Here is a 17,327-nt window from a genome sequence, read left to right as displayed (position 1 = left end):
CTAATGGATGCCTACTGTCTTTAGCGTGTAAGGACGAGTGGGAGTAAACCACGTTTTTGGAACTTATTGTGACTTTGGGAGCGGGGGGGTGGAAGCAGAAGTCCCGCTTCGGTTACCGTGGAGGAACACATTTGACGGGGTGATGACGTCAGAGCCGGAAGGCCCGCCTCTGCTGCCCACGTGACGCCGTCCTCGTGGCGCCCCCCTCGCTCCGCCCCGTCGGCCACGCGGCAGAGCCGCCGGCGGCTCCGCCTCTTTCGCGTTCTTCCGCACGGAGAAGGCGTGTCCCATCGCGGCCGCCGTAGCACCGAGGAGTCCGGGAGGGAGCGGCTCCACGTCAGCCATCGCCGGAGCGGGAGCGAAGCGCCGCAGGCTGAGCTCAGCGGGCCCGGCCTCGACCCGCCGCGTCCGACCCGAGCGGGCCGCTGCTCGCAGCACCGCCGCCTCACGGTGCGCAGCTGCTCGCCGCCACACGCCGCGGGGATCCCTCTTCCCCGCTGTACCCCGGGCGGACCTGGGGCGGGGAATGGGATTTGGGGGGGGGCGTAGTGGGGCCGCCGGCGGCCTCCTCCCGGCCGTGGCCCGGCGGCCGCAGCTGCGCGGGGCGTCGGGCTGAGGGAAAGCTCCTTGGCCGGCTGAAATCGGTCCTGACTGAAATCGGCCGGGCACCGCCAGACAAAATGGTGCCTGAGGGCTCTCGGCTGTGGGGCAGCTGGCCGGAGGGGCGCTTCGCTGGTGCGTGAGCTCAGGCCGCGTTGCCGCGTTACGGAGAGTTGTTCTGCTGGGGGTCTGCGGGAGTTTCTGCAGCTAGGTCTGTGTGTGAGCTACGTTTTGTTCGGGCCTGCTTCGCTTCCTCCTGGAGCTGAAGGTGCCGGCTGCACGGCGTTGAGGTCTGGTGTCACCCACCCTCTTGCCTAGGAGCTGTTGCCAAGGCAAGAAAACAGGTCTTGCTTCCCGTTTTTTCTGCAGACGATCAACTTGAACTGAAGCCATAAAAATACAGAAGTTTTCATATCAAAAAGTAACTGGTGCTGTATTGCAATTTTTCTTTCAGCTATCTTTTCCGGTACTGCTTACGTTTTGTTGTTCTTATATAGAAAGAGGATACGGCCCAAAACTGTACAACTTCCTGCTCAGCCCTAAGGTTCTTCAGGTGCCCATTTGACTGAAAAAAAGGGACTTTGGATCCACAGGCAGTTTCACTCATTCATTCCAATGCCACAGCTCCACGTCTCTCTTTCCTCTGTTATCTGTCAGAGCTCTGTGTGGAGCAGTGCTTCTTCCCAGGCTCACCGAGCTAGAAATGAACGTTTGCTTTTTGAATGTTGTTTGCTCAGATTACTGCTTCAAAAATAAATTGGGAGCGGAGGGTTTACAGAGTTTGCATCTCAAAAGTTGTGTCAGCACAGCTCTGAAGGCGAGGTGAGATCAGAACTGCTGTCCCCACACAGTGACTTCTTCCCTTAGCGTGTCGCTGACTGCTGTCTTGGAGGTATGGTGATGAAACACTAAACAAGTGTGTGCTTTTGCACTGTGTATTAACAGACTGATGCTTTGTGCCATGTTTTGAAGAAGCATCTTCTTTCAAAGATTGGTTAAGCTCAATGTAAGACTTCAAGAAAATTCATTGCATGAATGAAAGCTTCCCTCAGGTAGCTTTTCCTCTGTATGAATACTGACTTTCCTCATCAGTCTGTAGGATCAGTTAAAGAGTAGAGTTCAACAGGTCTGGTTGTTCTTGGTATGTGAAAGGGTGGTCCTGCTTCCATCCCACTTTTTTTTGTTCTGCTGTCTTCGGTTTGCACTCTTAGATCCTGTGCCCGTTGTCATAGCTTCCTCATAGGCTGATTCAGCTTGTTAATCTGGGAGAAAACTCTTCCTTCCCCCTCTTCTTTCACCTTGATGCTTTCAGCTGGCTTTGTGGTTTGGGCCAGTTCATGTGGAGAAGCACAAGAGCACAAGGAAGACAGTGAGAACATAGCATGGATCCGAGGGATGAGTAGGCAAGGGAAAAGCTGCTGCATCCTTTCAGTGGCAGTTAAAGAACTGTGTACTTCCATCATCTGTAGCCATATCCTGTTGTATTGGAAAGATTTTTCATTTCTGGGTTGGTTTTTTTCCTTTGGGGAATGTCATGCTCTTGGTTGTTTTGTAAAATGGGAAGGTCTTTCAAATGTGGCTTCTCAAGAAATCCAAACTTCTACAAATCATTAAGTCAGTCGGGAAATCATTTTTATGTTGTTTGATAGTAAAATTGGTTAACTTTGGAAATGGCTTTGTTTGCTTGTTTTTTAGGTTGTCTGATACTTGTGTCAAAATAACTCTTCTCCTGAGAAAGCATTTGTAACCAGGAACCATGACTGCTGCTGAGAACGTGTGCTACACGCTAATCAACGTCCCCATGGATTCAGAACCACCTTCTGAAATCAGCTTAAAAAATGACCTAGGCAAGTAATGGGCCCTGATTAGAAGGGTCATTCATCATTCCTGAATTACTCTTGCGTAGTCTCCTTATACTTCTGTCAGAACATTGTTTGCATTTTATAAACTCAGGCAAATGAGCGTTTATTTTGTTATGTTGATGTTTGAAATGTGTAAATTCTTCTGTGTGCTGTTTGAGAAGTTTTGTGATATTTGTCTTACGTGACTCGTTGGCCAAATTCTGAGCAGAACTTTTACATCACTTTCAGTCTTTGTGCAAAGCAATATGTGTTGAGGTCTGGGCAGGCTTAGTTAATGGAAGTCATATCACTCACTGTTCTGTGCACAGCTGTATCTTGCAGAAGTGGCATTGTCAGTATTTAGTATAACACTACAGTGCACTATAGTATCCTGGTGTTTAAGATGGTTCAAAGCAGTGAAACAGGAGTAAAATGATCGTAACATCACAGTGCATTGGAGTATTCTGATTTGAAATGCTGTTTGAAAGCACTGAAGCAGTGGTGCAATCTGTTGAATTAATTTAATTCCAATACTTCGATCCCAGAAATGAGTCTAAACTCTAGGCTTATTCTTTAAATATCTCTTGCTTCCTCTTTATGCTCTTAGAAGCAAGGGCATGGATTTTATTGAGATGTTAAATTGCATTCCTTCAGGGAGAAGTTGTATCTTCTGTCCAGAAAACAGCTGGTCCTATTAAACTGTGGCATGTTAGTTCCTAAGTATACAATTACTGTGATTCACTTTCTTGAATTTCCTATCCACTCTAGAAAAAGGAGATGTCAAGTTGAAGACAGAGGCCTTGAAGAAAGTGATTATTATGATTCTGAATGGTGAAAAACTGCCTGGGCTTCTTATGACCATTATACGTTTTGTGCTGCCTCTCCAAGACCATACCATCAAAAAGCTGCTGCTTGTCTTCTGGGAGATAGTGCCAAAGACCACTCCTGATGGCAGGCTTCTGCAGGAAATGATCCTTGTCTGTGATGCATACAGAAAGGTAGCTTCTTGTTTATTTTATTGCCTGTGTTCATACTGTGTACTTCCTAGGAAGTATCATTTTCTGTTATATAAAATATACGAAAGCATCTTAAGCTCTGCATTTCCTTGCAAACTGCTTTGTCTTAATGCTTCGTAGTTGGCTGAATTGTAGGTAACCAGCAAACCACCTGCTGAGGAGTCTTCACATTTCCTGTTACAATTAAACCTTTAGTGCTCAATCTTTCCAAGTCACGGATCCTCGAAAATGAGGGGTGACCTTATTACCACCTCCATAGTGTCCTGGGACACACAGTGGGTCAGTAAGAGTTGCTGTATTTGGCATATCTTCATTGCAGTGTATTTGGGATGCTCCTTCACAAAGATAATCCTTCAGTTTCTGTGGGAATAGTAGACTGCAAGCAGATGAACTAACATACAGTCGAGGTTAGTAGCCCCTGTGCTGGGATGCCTGCAGGGTGAGCTTTCACAGCCTTACGATTCACCTACAATATGTGCAGTGCAGCAGAAAAAAACTTAGGACCTGCAAGTTTTATTACACAGAAGTGCTCGTTTTAAATTTCATGAGACCTCAGTATTTTAAGAAGATTCTTTTAATGAGGAGATAAAGAAGTGTCCTCTTAGACTTCTGGAACTTGGTTCATCAAAAAACTTGACTTGGGAAGAGGCTAGCAAGTGCATTCACCTGAGCTTAGCAGTTAAACTGTAGCAACTGACACTTCAAATATGCTTCTTGTTGATTGTAGGATCTTCAGCATCCAAATGAGTTTATCCGAGGCTCTACTCTTCGTTTTCTTTGTAAGCTGAAAGAAGCAGAACTGCTGGAGCCTCTGATGCCAGCCATCCGTGCGTGCCTAGAGCATCGTCACAGCTATGTACGCAGAAATGCAGTCCTTGCAATTTACACCATCTATAGGTAAATGCCAGCAACTGTTTCAAGTGGGTGCAGAAGACCAAGGCTATGTTTGGTGGCCTGGGTGGCTTGGGAGACCTCATAGATATGTATCAGTCACTCAATTTCTGGGAGCAGGGAGGAAGAGAAGGTTGGTGTGGGCTGTGTTTTTTGTTTGCTTTTCCTTCTGTGAAGAACTTCTTTGGAAAAGTGGAAGGTATTGCTCTTGCTTTCGCAGCTGCCACTGAGATCCTCATATTGCAGGTTAATTTGTAAGGACAAATGCCTTTCTAAGTTATCTAAACTTCATGAACAGTCATTGTTGTCCATTAACATAAATAGGGAAGAATCTTCACAGCAGTATGCATGTATAAATTTATTTGAAGTAAGACATTCTTCCTCTACTCCACTTACATACCGAATGCTGTTGCTTTTTTTTCTTACCTAAACACTATAACCAAGTGCTCCTATTAAGCTGAAGTCATTCATGGAGTAATATTTTAGCTGTCATAACAGCAGACAATTTTTATGCTTACTGAGTCTGTCTGGTTTTGAACCACAACACAAAAGCTCTATGTTGCCGTTCCATGCTTTTTGAATTTCTGTCAACATTTGTGTAGGATATGCAGTTAAGCTGTATGTTCTCCCCTTTATCAGTAATTTATTAATAATGATTATTATTTTTTTTTTAAGAAATTTTGAACATCTTATACCCGATGCTCCCGAATTGATCCATGATTTCCTGGTGAATGAGAAGGATGCAAGCTGCAAAAGAAATGCATTTATGATGTTAATTCACGCAGATCAGGTAAGGATACTTGCCCCCAAATTTATTTAGAGTAAATATCTGAAAATGCCCTAGGTAACTAGGCAGTAGTATGTTAGGAATGGGAGTATATTCATTAAAAAAACATGTATGTGACAGCTGTACATCGTTTGTGGAGTATTCATTAACTGCAAATAAGTAAATATGGGTCTTTAGTGCTGTCTTCATTTTATAGAACAGTTGCTTAATTGGAAGATGTATGTTGTTGCTGAAAACTGTGATTAGTTTTGTCATGTGAGCCTTACTGGATTGAGAAGACTTCCATTACAAAAGCTATAAAATGATAGGTAGTTTTATGAGAGAGAAATGGCAAATTCCGTTAATTGGCTATACTGGCAATTGAATTTTGTGCCTGATATCTGTCAGCCATGTCTCATTTTTTGCCACGTATAGACAGAGTTTATTAATTTGCTCTTCACAATTAATATTTTTCCATAAATTCTTCTGAGCTTTCAGTTGAAAGGTTGACTATGTGTAGTTTTGTACTGATGGCTGATATTGGTGAGAGGTGAACGGTTGGACTGGATGATCTCAGAGGTCTTTTCCAACCTTGGTGATTTTATAGCACTATGATTTTTAAAACATGCTTTGCTTGAAAATGTAGCTGAGAACTCTGAAATAACTTCGAATGCTTTGCCTTTTATTTGTTTAGGATCGAGCGTTGGATTATTTGAGTACCTGCATTGACCAAGTCCAGACATTCGGTGACATTCTGCAGTTGGTTATTGTTGAACTGATTTATAAGGTAAAAGGAAAATATACTGTGATATATTTTAAAAATGGTTGTACAGCCTAGGTTCTATTAGACCCCTTAATAGAACAGTTAGAACATGGCTGGAAAAGGCATTTTAGCCACTTGTGCATGTCAAGACCTTCTAGCATTGCATTTTGTTTTCAGTTAGAGTATTTTAATAGCTTTTTAAAGTAGATTTTTGTAACTGGGATTGTAGGATCTTTGCTTCTTACGCCCAGAAAAGGTTACCTTTTGCTTAATTTTCTTTCTGTGTAGGTCTGTCATGCGAATCCATCCGAGAGAGCTCGCTTCATTCGCTGCATCTACAACCTGCTGCAGTCATCGAGTCCTGCAGTGAAATATGAAGCAGCAGGAACACTAGTTACGCTCTCCAGTGCACCGACTGCAATCAAGGTATAGCAGTGCTATTTCCAGACACTCCAGTACCTACTGGTGCACTGTAGTACTGTGTGTTGTACCTTGTACTTTAAGTCTGAAGGCTTCAGCAAAATGTGGTTTTTGATAGTTCATGTGTAAAACTGTCTTAAAACCTCTCTTAAAATTGGCCAGAAGAGACTAGGACTGTATGTTGCAGATTTGTGGCTGGTGGACTTCATGCCACTTGCTGACGGACAGGCTTGAATACTGTGCTATTTATTACAGTAGTTGGTATCAACCTGCAGTTTTCTTGACATTCTTAGCAAAGACGACCAATATTGAAGATTTGCAGAGATTGAATTACTTTCTTTACTCTTAAATGTTATTCTTTCTCAAAGTGGAAACAAGGCTTTGAAGATTTGTGTTGACTACTGCTTGACCTCACGTTTCTATTTATCTCTGTGGTGTTGATTGCTTGAGAACACAAAGGAATTCTAAGTTCTATTCAAAAATAGACTATACCAGTCTGGAACAAGAGTAAAAACATTATAAATAGTAGCTTCAAAAGATCAGGTGTATTAATTCTGAAATACTTGCTTTAGTGCAGTCATTTTCCTTGAGTATGAATATTGTATGGAGAAGCTGTCATTAAAATGATATCTAGATATGCTAACACTGTCAACTATTTTAAATTCATTTTTATCTTCTGTCCTTTACTTAAGGCTTGTCTCAAAGCATTGCAAGGAAATTTATGGTTTTGCTTGAATTTGAGATCAAGTCTGTGTATTGTAAGCTGTGCATCTTCCTGTGGCATCATCATAACAAACTGATGGAGCCATCTTTATGGCTCATCAGAAAGTTCAGACTGTTCTCAGGTTAATTTCTGTGCCAACTCCTCGAGTTGTTGCCTTAGTAATAAAGGAAAAGCTGTCTTCTCCTGACGTTGTCTCCGAGATTTACCCGGTTCCCTTCTTTGTTACCTATATAAGTGTTTTTGATCCTTTTTAATTTAGGCAGCTGCCCAATGCTACATAGATTTGATTATTAAAGAAAGTGATAATAATGTGAAATTGATTGTTTTGGATCGGTTGGTTGAATTAAAGGAGCATCCCTCCCATGAGCGAGTGTTACAGGTATGTGAGCTCTCTTTCCTTGCCAGCCTATCTGAATGCTTTTCCTTCCCTGTAAATGTTCAGGTGTTGTAGTGCAAAATGCCTGGTTGAAATTTAAACCTTCTGTTGTTGAAACAGCTTTCTTTGTTGAAAACAGCTGAATGGTCTTTTATGTTTAGGCTTGCTGTTTCTATTGCCTGCAATAACTATGCTACGTGTTGCCATTGTGAGGCTTAGTAGCATGCCTGAGAAGTGTCAGAATGGATGAGATGAGCACTGAGTTTCATAATCTCTGGGATATGTTGCATGTTTGTCACTATATTGTATATTCTGTGTCCACAAGATCTTTGAAAATCACTGGGGACTGAAAATTGGAACTGAGGATGGAGTAATTGGAAGCAACAAAGCAGTTACTATTTATTTTTTAACTGTCTCAGGATCTAGTGATGGACATCCTCCGAGTGCTGAGTACCCCAGATCTGGAAGTACGCAAAAAAACCCTTCAGCTGGCTCTGGATCTGGTTTCTTCAAGAAATGTGGAGGAGGTAAAAGATATACTACGTGTGTCTCATAACACATTTTAATTCTCTGGAAAAATACGTGACTTTCCTCAATTTTATTTGATATTTTCTGCAGCTTGTGATTGTTCTGAAGAAAGAAGTGATTAAGACTAATAATGTGACAGAGCATGAAGATACTGACAAATACAGACAGCTGCTTGTTCGTACACTGCATTCCTGTAGCGTTCGGTTTCCAGATATGGCTGCGAATGTTATCCCAGTGGTATGGAAATGTCATTCTGTTGTCATTCAATTATGTCCAGCTGTCCCAAAATCCTTACTGCCCACCTGTGTAAAAGAATAAGTGAAGCTAAGGTTTTTCTAAAAGTGGATTTCCACTAAGTCGGACCAATTCTCATTGCTGAAAAACTATCTGCATATGAATGTAGCACTACAGTGATACAAGCATAACATTCTGTTCTTTGTGTTAATGCTCCCCATGCTGTGCTAGCTGATGGAGTTCCTCAGTGACAATAATGAGGCTGCTGCTGCTGACGTACTGGAATTTGTGCGGGAAGCAATCCAGCGATTCGATAACCTCAGACCTCTTATTGTTGAGAAGATGCTTGAAGTCTTTCATGCAATTAAATCTGTCAAGTGAGTCTCAGATATGATAGCAAACCAGAACTGGAGCGGTGTGTGGCTCATTTGCATTGAATGTGTATTGTCATCTGGTACATGGGTATGTACCAAAAGCCTTGCAGCCCATGCCCATGGAAGGTGCAGGAGGTAGATGATTGTGGAGAGATGGTTTCATCTTGCCTCTTTGTAACAAGCACCCAATCTATCATGTACGTTGAACACTGGCTGGCTGGCATCCCACCAGTGTGTGGGATTTCTCTCCATGGAAGCTCTCTGTTTTCCTTCCTTTCCCATCCCCAGTTCAAAAGAACACAGATGAGTTCACATTGGGTTTTTATGATGCTATCGTTAATGGTGTTTCTATTTGTTAGAGGATGACGTTGTTGAAGACCAACACCAAAGTGATGCATTTGTTAAAACAGAATTACTAAGGGGGTATTGCAGTGGGAGTTTGCACTTCTGGGGAACTGGAAAAAGTTGGACATTTGTCAGGAAAAAAACCTCTTAAGATATGAATCTGCAAAGCATCTTCAGTACTTGCAAAGCACTCAAAGCTTGGCATTCTGATGGGTCAGTCATACGAGGGGAACTTTCCTGTTTGAAGACACCTCATTCTGGATATCCTGAGTCCTTGGCTCTGTCATTACGTCATTAAGTGACAAATAAGCCCAACCCTGAAAAACACTGCTTTTCTTTTTTTCTTTAATCTTCATTCAGCCTTCTGTTTTCTCACTTCCCCTATATGAAGGAGAAGTTAGTTTGTCTCAGGCAGCCGGGGAAATTACGGCTGTCTTTGTTAACGTGCAGTGAAGTTGGTTGTAATGGTAATGAAATGTAATTCTATAAATACCAAGCTTAGCACAGATGGAATAAAACAGTAGCAAAGAAGAAATCTTATTTTATATACTTGTTCATGAGTTCATTGAAGCTGTAAGGATGAATGTTCTAGATCAAACTTGCTTCCTACCCGTCACGTCCCTTTGAATTTGTCGATGAATAGCTATCCTTGATGCTAATTTATCATTGAAGCATGGTTAAATTCCTGTTCTTATTTTAGGATTTATCGAGGAGCTTTGTGGATCCTTGGAGAGTACTGCAGCACAAAGGAGGATATACAAAGTGTAATGACAGAAGTTCGCAGATCACTTGGAGAGGTGGGTTTATTTTGTTATTCTAGCTTTTTGTGGTTTATTCTACTACATGCGTTGTGCTAAGGAAAGGATTTCAAACAATTAAAATGCAATACAAAGTTTTGAACAGTTACAATGTAATGTTGTTTGTGTAAAAAGTCAAAAAGTAAAAACTGGCTTTTGCATTCAGTATTGAATTATTTTTAAGTAGCAGCTGGCAGGTACTGAGAATAAATATTTGAATGCTTCAGATTTAGGAGGGTGGGTGAAAAATTGCTTGTTTCAGAAACCTATGGTGACTTGAACGTATGATTACCATAGCTATATCCGCTAACAGATGAAGAGTGCTTTAAGTCTTGGGAGCTCTAAGGCACTGTATGCGATGTCATGAGCTTTATGCACAGCTGTAGGAGGCTTCTGTATTCACATAAACATCCACCTGTTCATCTTTAGATCCCAATTGTAGAATCTGAAATCAAGAAGGAGGCTGGTGAGCTAAAACCTGAAGAAGAGGTGACTGTGGGCCCAGTCCAGAAACTGGTGACAGAGATGGGTACTTATGCAACCCAGAGTGCTCTGAGCAGTTCCCGGCCCACCAAAAAAGAAGAGGACAGGTATTTAAGATCTCTAACTAGACCTAGTAAATGTTTGGGTTTTTTTTTAAGTGACATTCTCTCTCACGGAGAGTTGAGTGGTCGAGGTGATTTATTGTTCTTTAAAGTATCTTCTGAACTAGTTTTCTGATGACTGTCTGTCCTTGTAGGCCTCCACTGCGAGGATTCCTGCTTGATGGGGATTTCTTTGTCGCGGCTTCCCTTGCTACCACTTTAACTAAGATTGCTTTACGATACGTGTCACTGGTGCAGGAAAAGAAGAAGCAAAATGTAAGTCATCTCTCTGCTTTCACTGCGGTTGCAAAGAAGAGCTGGTTGGTGGGTTGGGTTTTCTTGTTTGTTAGTGGGGTTTGCTTTTTTCTTTTTGTTAATGGATTTCTAAGCAGATATAAAATGGATTAAGTCCTGAGTTAAATGCCAGTTACAGGGTTGTATAATAATAATTTGGGTCACAAATAGGGCTTGCTGCTTTCCAGCCACCGTATCAGAGCAGTCTCTTAACTCTTGGTGCTTTATTTCTTGACAGATACAAAAAAAAACGTCCAGAGATTTCTATGGATGTGATTAATTTGCCCCAGAAATAAGCATTTCTTTAAAGCCTTTTAAAAATGCAGTAACCTCCTTCCATTCTGTTTCCTTTGTCTTCCTTCTCAGTCCTTCATTGCTGAAGCTATGCTGCTGATGGCCACTATTCTCCATTTGGGAAAGTCTTCTCTTCCCAAGAAGCCCATTACAGATGACGATGTGGATCGTATTTCCCTGTGCCTGAAAGTTCTGTCTGAATGTTCTCCGCTCATGAATGATATCTTCAACAAAGAATGCAGACAGTCCCTCTCTCATATGCTGTCAGCCAAGCTAGAAGAAGAGAAGCTTTCCCAGAAGGTGAGATGTTATGAATGTGTAATTATAAGCACTTAGAATATATTTTTTTAATGTTGTTCACATCCAAGCAGGTTCTAGAAATGACTCCATTTGACTATGTCTGATTCAGTCGTTATGCATTCTATGCTAGGTGAGGGAATTGATTATGGTATTTGTTTTCTGCAGAAAGAATCAGAGAAAAGGAACGTGACGGTTCAGCCGGACGACCCCATTTCCTTCATGCAGCTTACTGCTAAAAATGAGATGAGCTCAAAAGAAGACCAGTTTCAGCTCAGCCTTCTTGCAGCAATGGGAAACACACAGAGGAAAGAGGCTGCTGATCCTCTTGCATCCAAACTTAATAAGGTAATTTAACAGTATACTCTTTGTTCTGCTCATGTGCAGAATCAACTATGGGAGATGCATACTGGAACTAATGAATCAGGCTATGCTGGTTGATTAGGAAGACCCATATGTTTGTTGATTAGGGGGAAAGAAAGAGGAAAGAAACCTTTATTGTGCTTTGTTATTCCCTTATCATGAGGGAAGAAGAGTGGCAAGGAGACTCAGAGTGCTAAGCTGATGGCATGCAGAAAAGAAACTGAAATTGTGTGGTGCTTTGAGGAGCCCAATAAGGTTTACTATGAGAAGAGCAGGGATGTCACATGTTAAGGACCTCTTTCTTCCCTCCCCACCCCTTCCATATCCTGTTGACAAGTGTAGTGCATCTTGTTTCAGTCTGTCTTCTGTTTTGCTGCTGGTTATTACAACTGGCAGAGAATGTCCAAACAGATTCATAAAACCACAGAATATCCCGAGTTGGAAGGGACCCACAAAGGTTGTTGAGCCAAACCTCTGGCTCTGCAGAGAAGCACCTAAAAATCAAACCCTGCCTCTGAGAATGCTGTCCAAATGCTTCTTGAACTCCAGTTAGGAAAACAGGCTTTTATTCTCAAAGTCTGTGTAAATTCTTTTTAATGTTTAAAGTTACCTTTCAATTTGAAGTCACTTTTTTTTCATTTGAATCTTTTTAAGTATAATGCAGCACTTCAGCAAATGTTTTGGCATCTTAGAACGTTTTCAGAACTGAATTCATCTATCTATAAAGGTTATATAAATTGTAGTATGTGTGTAAAGGGACAGCTGAGCAAATGGATGATGGGTTTAAAAATGCATTTGTGTAAATAATACGGAGGATCACTGTGATTTAGTTATAAGCCATCAGAACTTGTTAATTTTGGAAAGCTTATGCAAGAAATGTGGACTTCGGTTTTCCAGAATGTCACTTAAATATTTTCTAGACTAAGTTTGTGATATTTGGCTGAAGAGTTGTTTGTTTTTCTTCTCTTTCTAAGAAGATAGTTATGTGAAATTTAAACCTTCTTACAAGCCTTTTCTGTTTGCTTTGAGGGCTCATATCAAAGAGCAATGAATTCAATTGCAGCTTATTGTTTTGGCACTGTTTGTTGTGATTCTCTATTAGAAGGCTTATGAGAAAAATACCTTCAATTCTTTTCCTTTATAGGTTACACAGCTGACGGGTTTCTCAGACCCTGTTTATGCAGAAGCCTATGTCCACGTCAACCAGTATGACATTGTGTTGGATGTGCTCGTGGTAAACCAGACCAGTGATACTCTGCAGAACTGCACACTGGAGCTGGCCACACTGGGTGAGGAGCACTGCTGAGCTCTGGCACTGTTTGACAGGACTAGGGAGTCTCCTACAATTTCTTGCTAGTGGAGTGGGGAAAGTAGCAATTATATTCAAAATCAAGATGGTACTTTGACCTGTTCTTAGATAGCTCAGTGCATGCAATACTGAACGTTGAACTTTGTTTTTAAGGCACTAGACAGTAGTGTTAGGTGTTGTGATGCTGGCAGTGATTCAAATGCAAGGCAGAAGTGACAGTTTTCTGCTTGTTAAAAGTAATACCACGCTCAATCTGAAGCCCGTTTAAGTCAGTGTTTCCATTTGTTTCCAGTATCCTTTGGGTGAATACGCTGGTATTTTATCTGAAGTTTTTAATGTGAAATTAACAAAGTAATGCAGTGCAGCTCTGTAGGCATTGTAATTGAATCACAAGGCAGTAAATGTTCCAAAAGTGGAACTGTTGTGTACTGGTAACATTCTCTGATGGCCTCCCCACATTTATTTAAACAGGTGACTTGAAACTTGTCGAAAAACCATCTCCTTTGACACTTGCTCCACATGACTTTGCAAACATAAAAGCTAACGTCAAAGTCGCTTCAACAGAAAATGGAATCATTTTTGGTAATATCGGTAAGTGGACAGTCCTGTGTGCAGAGTATTTCTTAAGGGGGTATTTCTTAACTGCTCGATGGGCTCAGAAATGAATAAATAAAGCACCTTATACTGGAAAAGGAAATGAAATGATTTGCACTGTATGAATATTTTATGATCTTTTGAGAATTTGTATCTTAATTGCAAGTCCTGGTGGAGCACAGTACTGCCTTCAGAGTGATTGTCAGTGTGATAATTGAACCCAAGTCTCTGAATTGAAAATGACTTTAGGCAGTACTGCCTGAAAAGCCAATGCACCTACCTCAGAGTTCTGTGGCAACTTGGGGAAAGCACCTGGAAAGGGTAGAGCTCGACACAGGGCTGAGCTGTTAGCTGACAGATGGTAACTGGATACTCTTACTTATTGCAAAATCACTTTGCTAAGCATTAATGTGGTTTGTATTTCTTATTGCAGTGTATGATGTCTCTGGAGCTGCCAGCGACAGAAACTGCGTGGTTCTCAGTGATATTCACATTGACATAATGGATTATATCCAGCCAGCCTCTTGTACGGATGCAGAGTTCAGACAGATGTGGGCAGAATTTGAGTGGGAAAACAAAGTTAGTTTTACTTTCTGTATGTTATCTGGGGTTCTTGTTGGATGACGTGTCCTTCTCTTTCCTGTTCCACACTAACTCATTATCTCATGTGACATAAACCTCATTCAGATGCTTCTGTGATACAACTGATTCTTCCTTATACTGTGTTTAACACCAGGTAACGCTGGCTGTATTTGTCTGTGTCTGTGTAGCAATAGGTGCCTCTGGTTATCTTCAAACATACCCTAGTGGCTTGGGTTTTTTAAAGACTCTCTAAAGTCAGTAAAATGCATTGGATGTTGGCCCTGCCTGTGTGCTTAACTGAGTACCGTACGCACCTTGTATGTTTTAGGGATTGTAGTAATAAAATGGGAGTTTCTACCCTGAGTGAGTGGATGGCAGGAGGTAGTTTGTGTATTATTCCAGTGCACAATGTGGCATGCAGCTAGCTCTCTCAATAAGAGAAATGTGGTGGCAGTGCTTTTCGTAGAGCAGTGCAGAAGGGCTGGTTTTGGAAGTACCTGATATACTAATTAAAGTAACTGTCTTTTTTCTCTTTGTACAGGTTACAGTGAATACAAATATCATTGATCTAAATGAGTACTTGCAGCACATACTGAAGTCAACCAATATGAAATGCCTCACTCCAGAGAAGGTGAGCTCTTTGCCTGTAAACTCTTTAGTGACAAACTTTTTTGTTCACGTGCTCTTTCTGTATAATTTGTTCAGCATCTGTTACACATTTTTATTAGATATGCTTGTTAAAAAGCACAAAATAGTACATATAACCAAAGTTCTTAATGCTCTGAAATGAGTCAAAAGGTAATTGTTAATAAATTGTCATTTCATCACTTGAGCTATTTCTTCTTCAGTGAGAAGAAAATGGGAATGTCTGTTGTAATTTGTAGTAGCTTTGATGGGACTCTCTTTTTATACAGTTCTTTCAGTAGCTCAAAGATCCTTTCTTCTGTATCAGAATTAACTTTCCTTTTGACAATGTATCCTTTTTGCTGTAATGTGAAGTATATAAAGTAGCTATTAAGATAAGGTGTGTATGTATTACAACTAATAACTGTAGCTAAAACTATACCTAAGATGAGCCAGAGTGTGTTTGTAGGGGTTTGGCCTTTCTCATGAGTTCACATGTTTCCGTAGGCACTTTCTGGTTACTGTGGCTTTATGGCAGCCAATCTTTATGCACGTTCCATATTTGGAGAAGATGCACTTGCAAATGTCAGCATTGAGAAGCCAATTCATCTTGGACCAGAGGCTCCTGTCACCGGTCACATACGAATCCGTGCAAAGAGCCAGGTAATGCAGCTGCCATTTGGAGCACCATTTCTTCTGGTTTGCAAGATAATGCAACAGGCACTCCTTAGAAACTTGCAACTTTGGGGGTGTTAATTAAATTTTGCCTAATTTTGAGAAAAATGTGGGGTGAGATGCACTAAAACATCTTCTCTCCCAGTGCATTACCATAAAATAGGTGTTTGGGACAGGACTTCTTAATTTGTAACCTTAGCACTGCTAGAAGGATGTTGTATTTCATTTGGGTTTAAGTAAAGATCAGCTCCCTGAGCTTTCATGGTCTTATTCCTACTAAATTAAATGCTTCAGTTTTACACAAGAAAAAGCAAAACCTGAAGTCTCATAGTAAGACAGTTTTCTGAAGGTAAATCCATGTCTTTCAGTTTTAGAACTTCTGACTAAAAACTACAAGATTTAGAATTGTTTAGTAACAAAGTGAGTAAAGAAACAGCTGCTGTAATAGAAGTATTTTAAACAGCATGCAACAAAGAATCGTGTTGAAGTTATTACAGTCAAAGAAACCATTTAGTTTGTGACGTCACTATGAAAAGGTTGGAGTGATTTAATGTTTCTGATACACTTACAGTGCCATTTTTACATGAGATAGCATTCAGTTACGTATGCCAGCTTGGTCTCACCTTGAGATCATTCTGTAGATTGGATGGTTTTATTTGGGCACTTTCTTCTGACGTTTCTTCTTCAGTTTCTGTGCAATAGTGGCATGGTTCTGTGATGAAGTCATTTTCTATAGCATTAACGTATTGAGTGCTTCTATTGGCACTGGGTCTTCCAACAGTTGAATTTCAGTAACTGGATTGACAGATGTCATTTCTCTTTTGGGAGCATACTTCCAATTGGTGGAAGGTCAAAAAGCTCAAAATTCATTTTTCTTATTTTGAAGACAGGTTTAACTGCTTCAATAATATATATCCATGTGGCCTTTACCTGGAGTTAAGATGGTGTGCACTAGAATTTATGTAAATAGGTGAACAGTTAGATGTACTTCAATTCCTTTGCCACTAACTACTTAGAATCCTGTATATGGAATTTCCTTTTAATATGGATGAAGTGATTTTATTGAAGTACCAGTGTCTTAAATGTTGTCTTTCTTTTCCTTACAGGGAATGGCCCTGAGTCTTGGAGATAAGATCAATCTGTCCCAGAAGAAAACAAGTTTATAAATTTTACATAATATCTTTTCAGGTCTTTCACAATTTAACTTTAGATATGTGGCTTTTGGGATCCAGAGCATCGTATATTCAGTGTTCTGTAATTGTAGAAGCCGAGCTTTTGAGCTGAAAGCATTCCAGCAGATAACTTACAGGTTCTCCATGATTGTTAATGAGCAAAACTTTAAATCTCCAGGTTTTTTTCCTTGTCCTGGAAGTCATGTTTTCTTTGTCTCTAATATATACTGATGCTCACAGTACAATAAAGGAATTATGCCCCTAGTGCTTTGTCTCTCAGTGATAAATTTGCTATTTGCTTAGTGCTTACTGTCTGATGGGTATTCTAATGCTCTAAGTTAGTGCTTCTTGCTTTTTGCAGGTATTGAATATAATGACTAGCCCTGAGTTGTGTGAATGTGTTTGTGACAATTATTCCCACAGATACACCACAGCATTACTCTGACAACTGAATCAAAGTCTGTATGTTCTAGATGGCTGGTTTGATAACGTGATCACTTGGCACAGACAAGCTTATAAAGTCAGAAAAGGACAGTGTCGAAATTTAGCTATTTCCAGCAAGTGGTAGAACCTTAAACTTGGTTAGTTTCTGAAATTCTTTTCAAACATCATTATCATCACAAGTAACATAACATTCTCAGTGCTGTTGTGCAGTGCAAGAATGCCGATGAGTAATGCTCATATAACTGATCCATTGCTCTTCTCAATTCTTTTTGCCATCTAGCTTTCATCTGTACATATAAGCACTGATGCAGCTGCACAATTCTGGATTCTTAGTACTTGAAAATCACAACATAATGGAAGTCAGCTGCCAGTGGTTATTTTCAAGCCATGGAAATAATTGTGTCCAGTAGCCAGTAGTGG

At 40.7% G+C, this 17,327-nt stretch overlaps 1 protein-coding gene across 4 annotated transcripts; it reads left to right on the top strand.

The window, feature by feature from the left end:
* Positions 1-328: 328 nt before the first annotated feature.
* Positions 329-16,727, top strand: COPB1 (coatomer protein complex subunit beta 1). 4 transcript variants are annotated; one of them, XM_046941611.1, is made up of 23 exons: positions 329-735; positions 1,338-1,492; positions 2,296-2,447; positions 3,210-3,439; positions 4,185-4,354; positions 5,024-5,138; positions 5,809-5,901; positions 6,166-6,303; positions 7,281-7,400; positions 7,817-7,924; positions 8,016-8,162; positions 8,391-8,536; positions 9,579-9,675; positions 10,105-10,265; positions 10,415-10,535; positions 10,920-11,147; positions 11,313-11,492; positions 12,652-12,796; positions 13,288-13,407; positions 13,844-13,989; positions 14,534-14,623; positions 15,124-15,279; positions 16,398-16,727. In XM_046941611.1, the coding sequence occupies exons 3-23, from the start codon at positions 2,357-2,359 to the stop codon at positions 16,455-16,457; spliced, it is 2,862 nt and encodes a 953-aa protein (XP_046797567.1). In that variant the 5' UTR covers positions 329-735; positions 1,338-1,492; positions 2,296-2,356; the 3' UTR covers positions 16,458-16,727. The 4 variants fall into 4 exon arrangements, with proteins under 4 accessions (XP_046797567.1, NP_001006467.1, XP_015141877.1 ...); NM_001006467.2 differs by lacking the exon at positions 1,338-1,492 and having other exon boundaries at positions 329-450; XM_015286391.4 differs by lacking the exon at positions 1,338-1,492.
* Positions 16,728-17,327: the final 600 nt, after the last annotated feature.

This window comes from Gallus gallus, chromosome 5 (genome assembly GCF_016699485.2).
Source record: "Gallus gallus isolate bGalGal1 chromosome 5, bGalGal1.mat.broiler.GRCg7b, whole genome shotgun sequence".
Classification (NCBI taxonomy): Eukaryota; Metazoa; Chordata; class Aves; order Galliformes; family Phasianidae; genus Gallus; species Gallus gallus.
The sequence above is the reverse complement of the archived record's forward strand: the minus strand, read 5'-3'. Positions and strand labels throughout refer to the sequence as shown.

Excerpts from the sequence above, each read along its gene's own strand:
- COPB1 (NM_001006467.2), top strand. The coding sequence starts at position 2,357 with ATGACTGCTGCTGAGAACGTGTGCTACACGCTAATCAACGTCCCCATG. Across the intron at positions 3,440-4,184 it reads TCTGTGATGCATACAGAAAG|GATCTTCAGCATCCAAATGA; the intron begins GTAGCTTCTTGT and ends TGTTGATTGTAG. Across the intron at positions 13,408-13,843 it reads AATCATTTTTGGTAATATCG|TGTATGATGTCTCTGGAGCT; the intron begins GTAAGTGGACAG and ends TTCTTATTGCAG.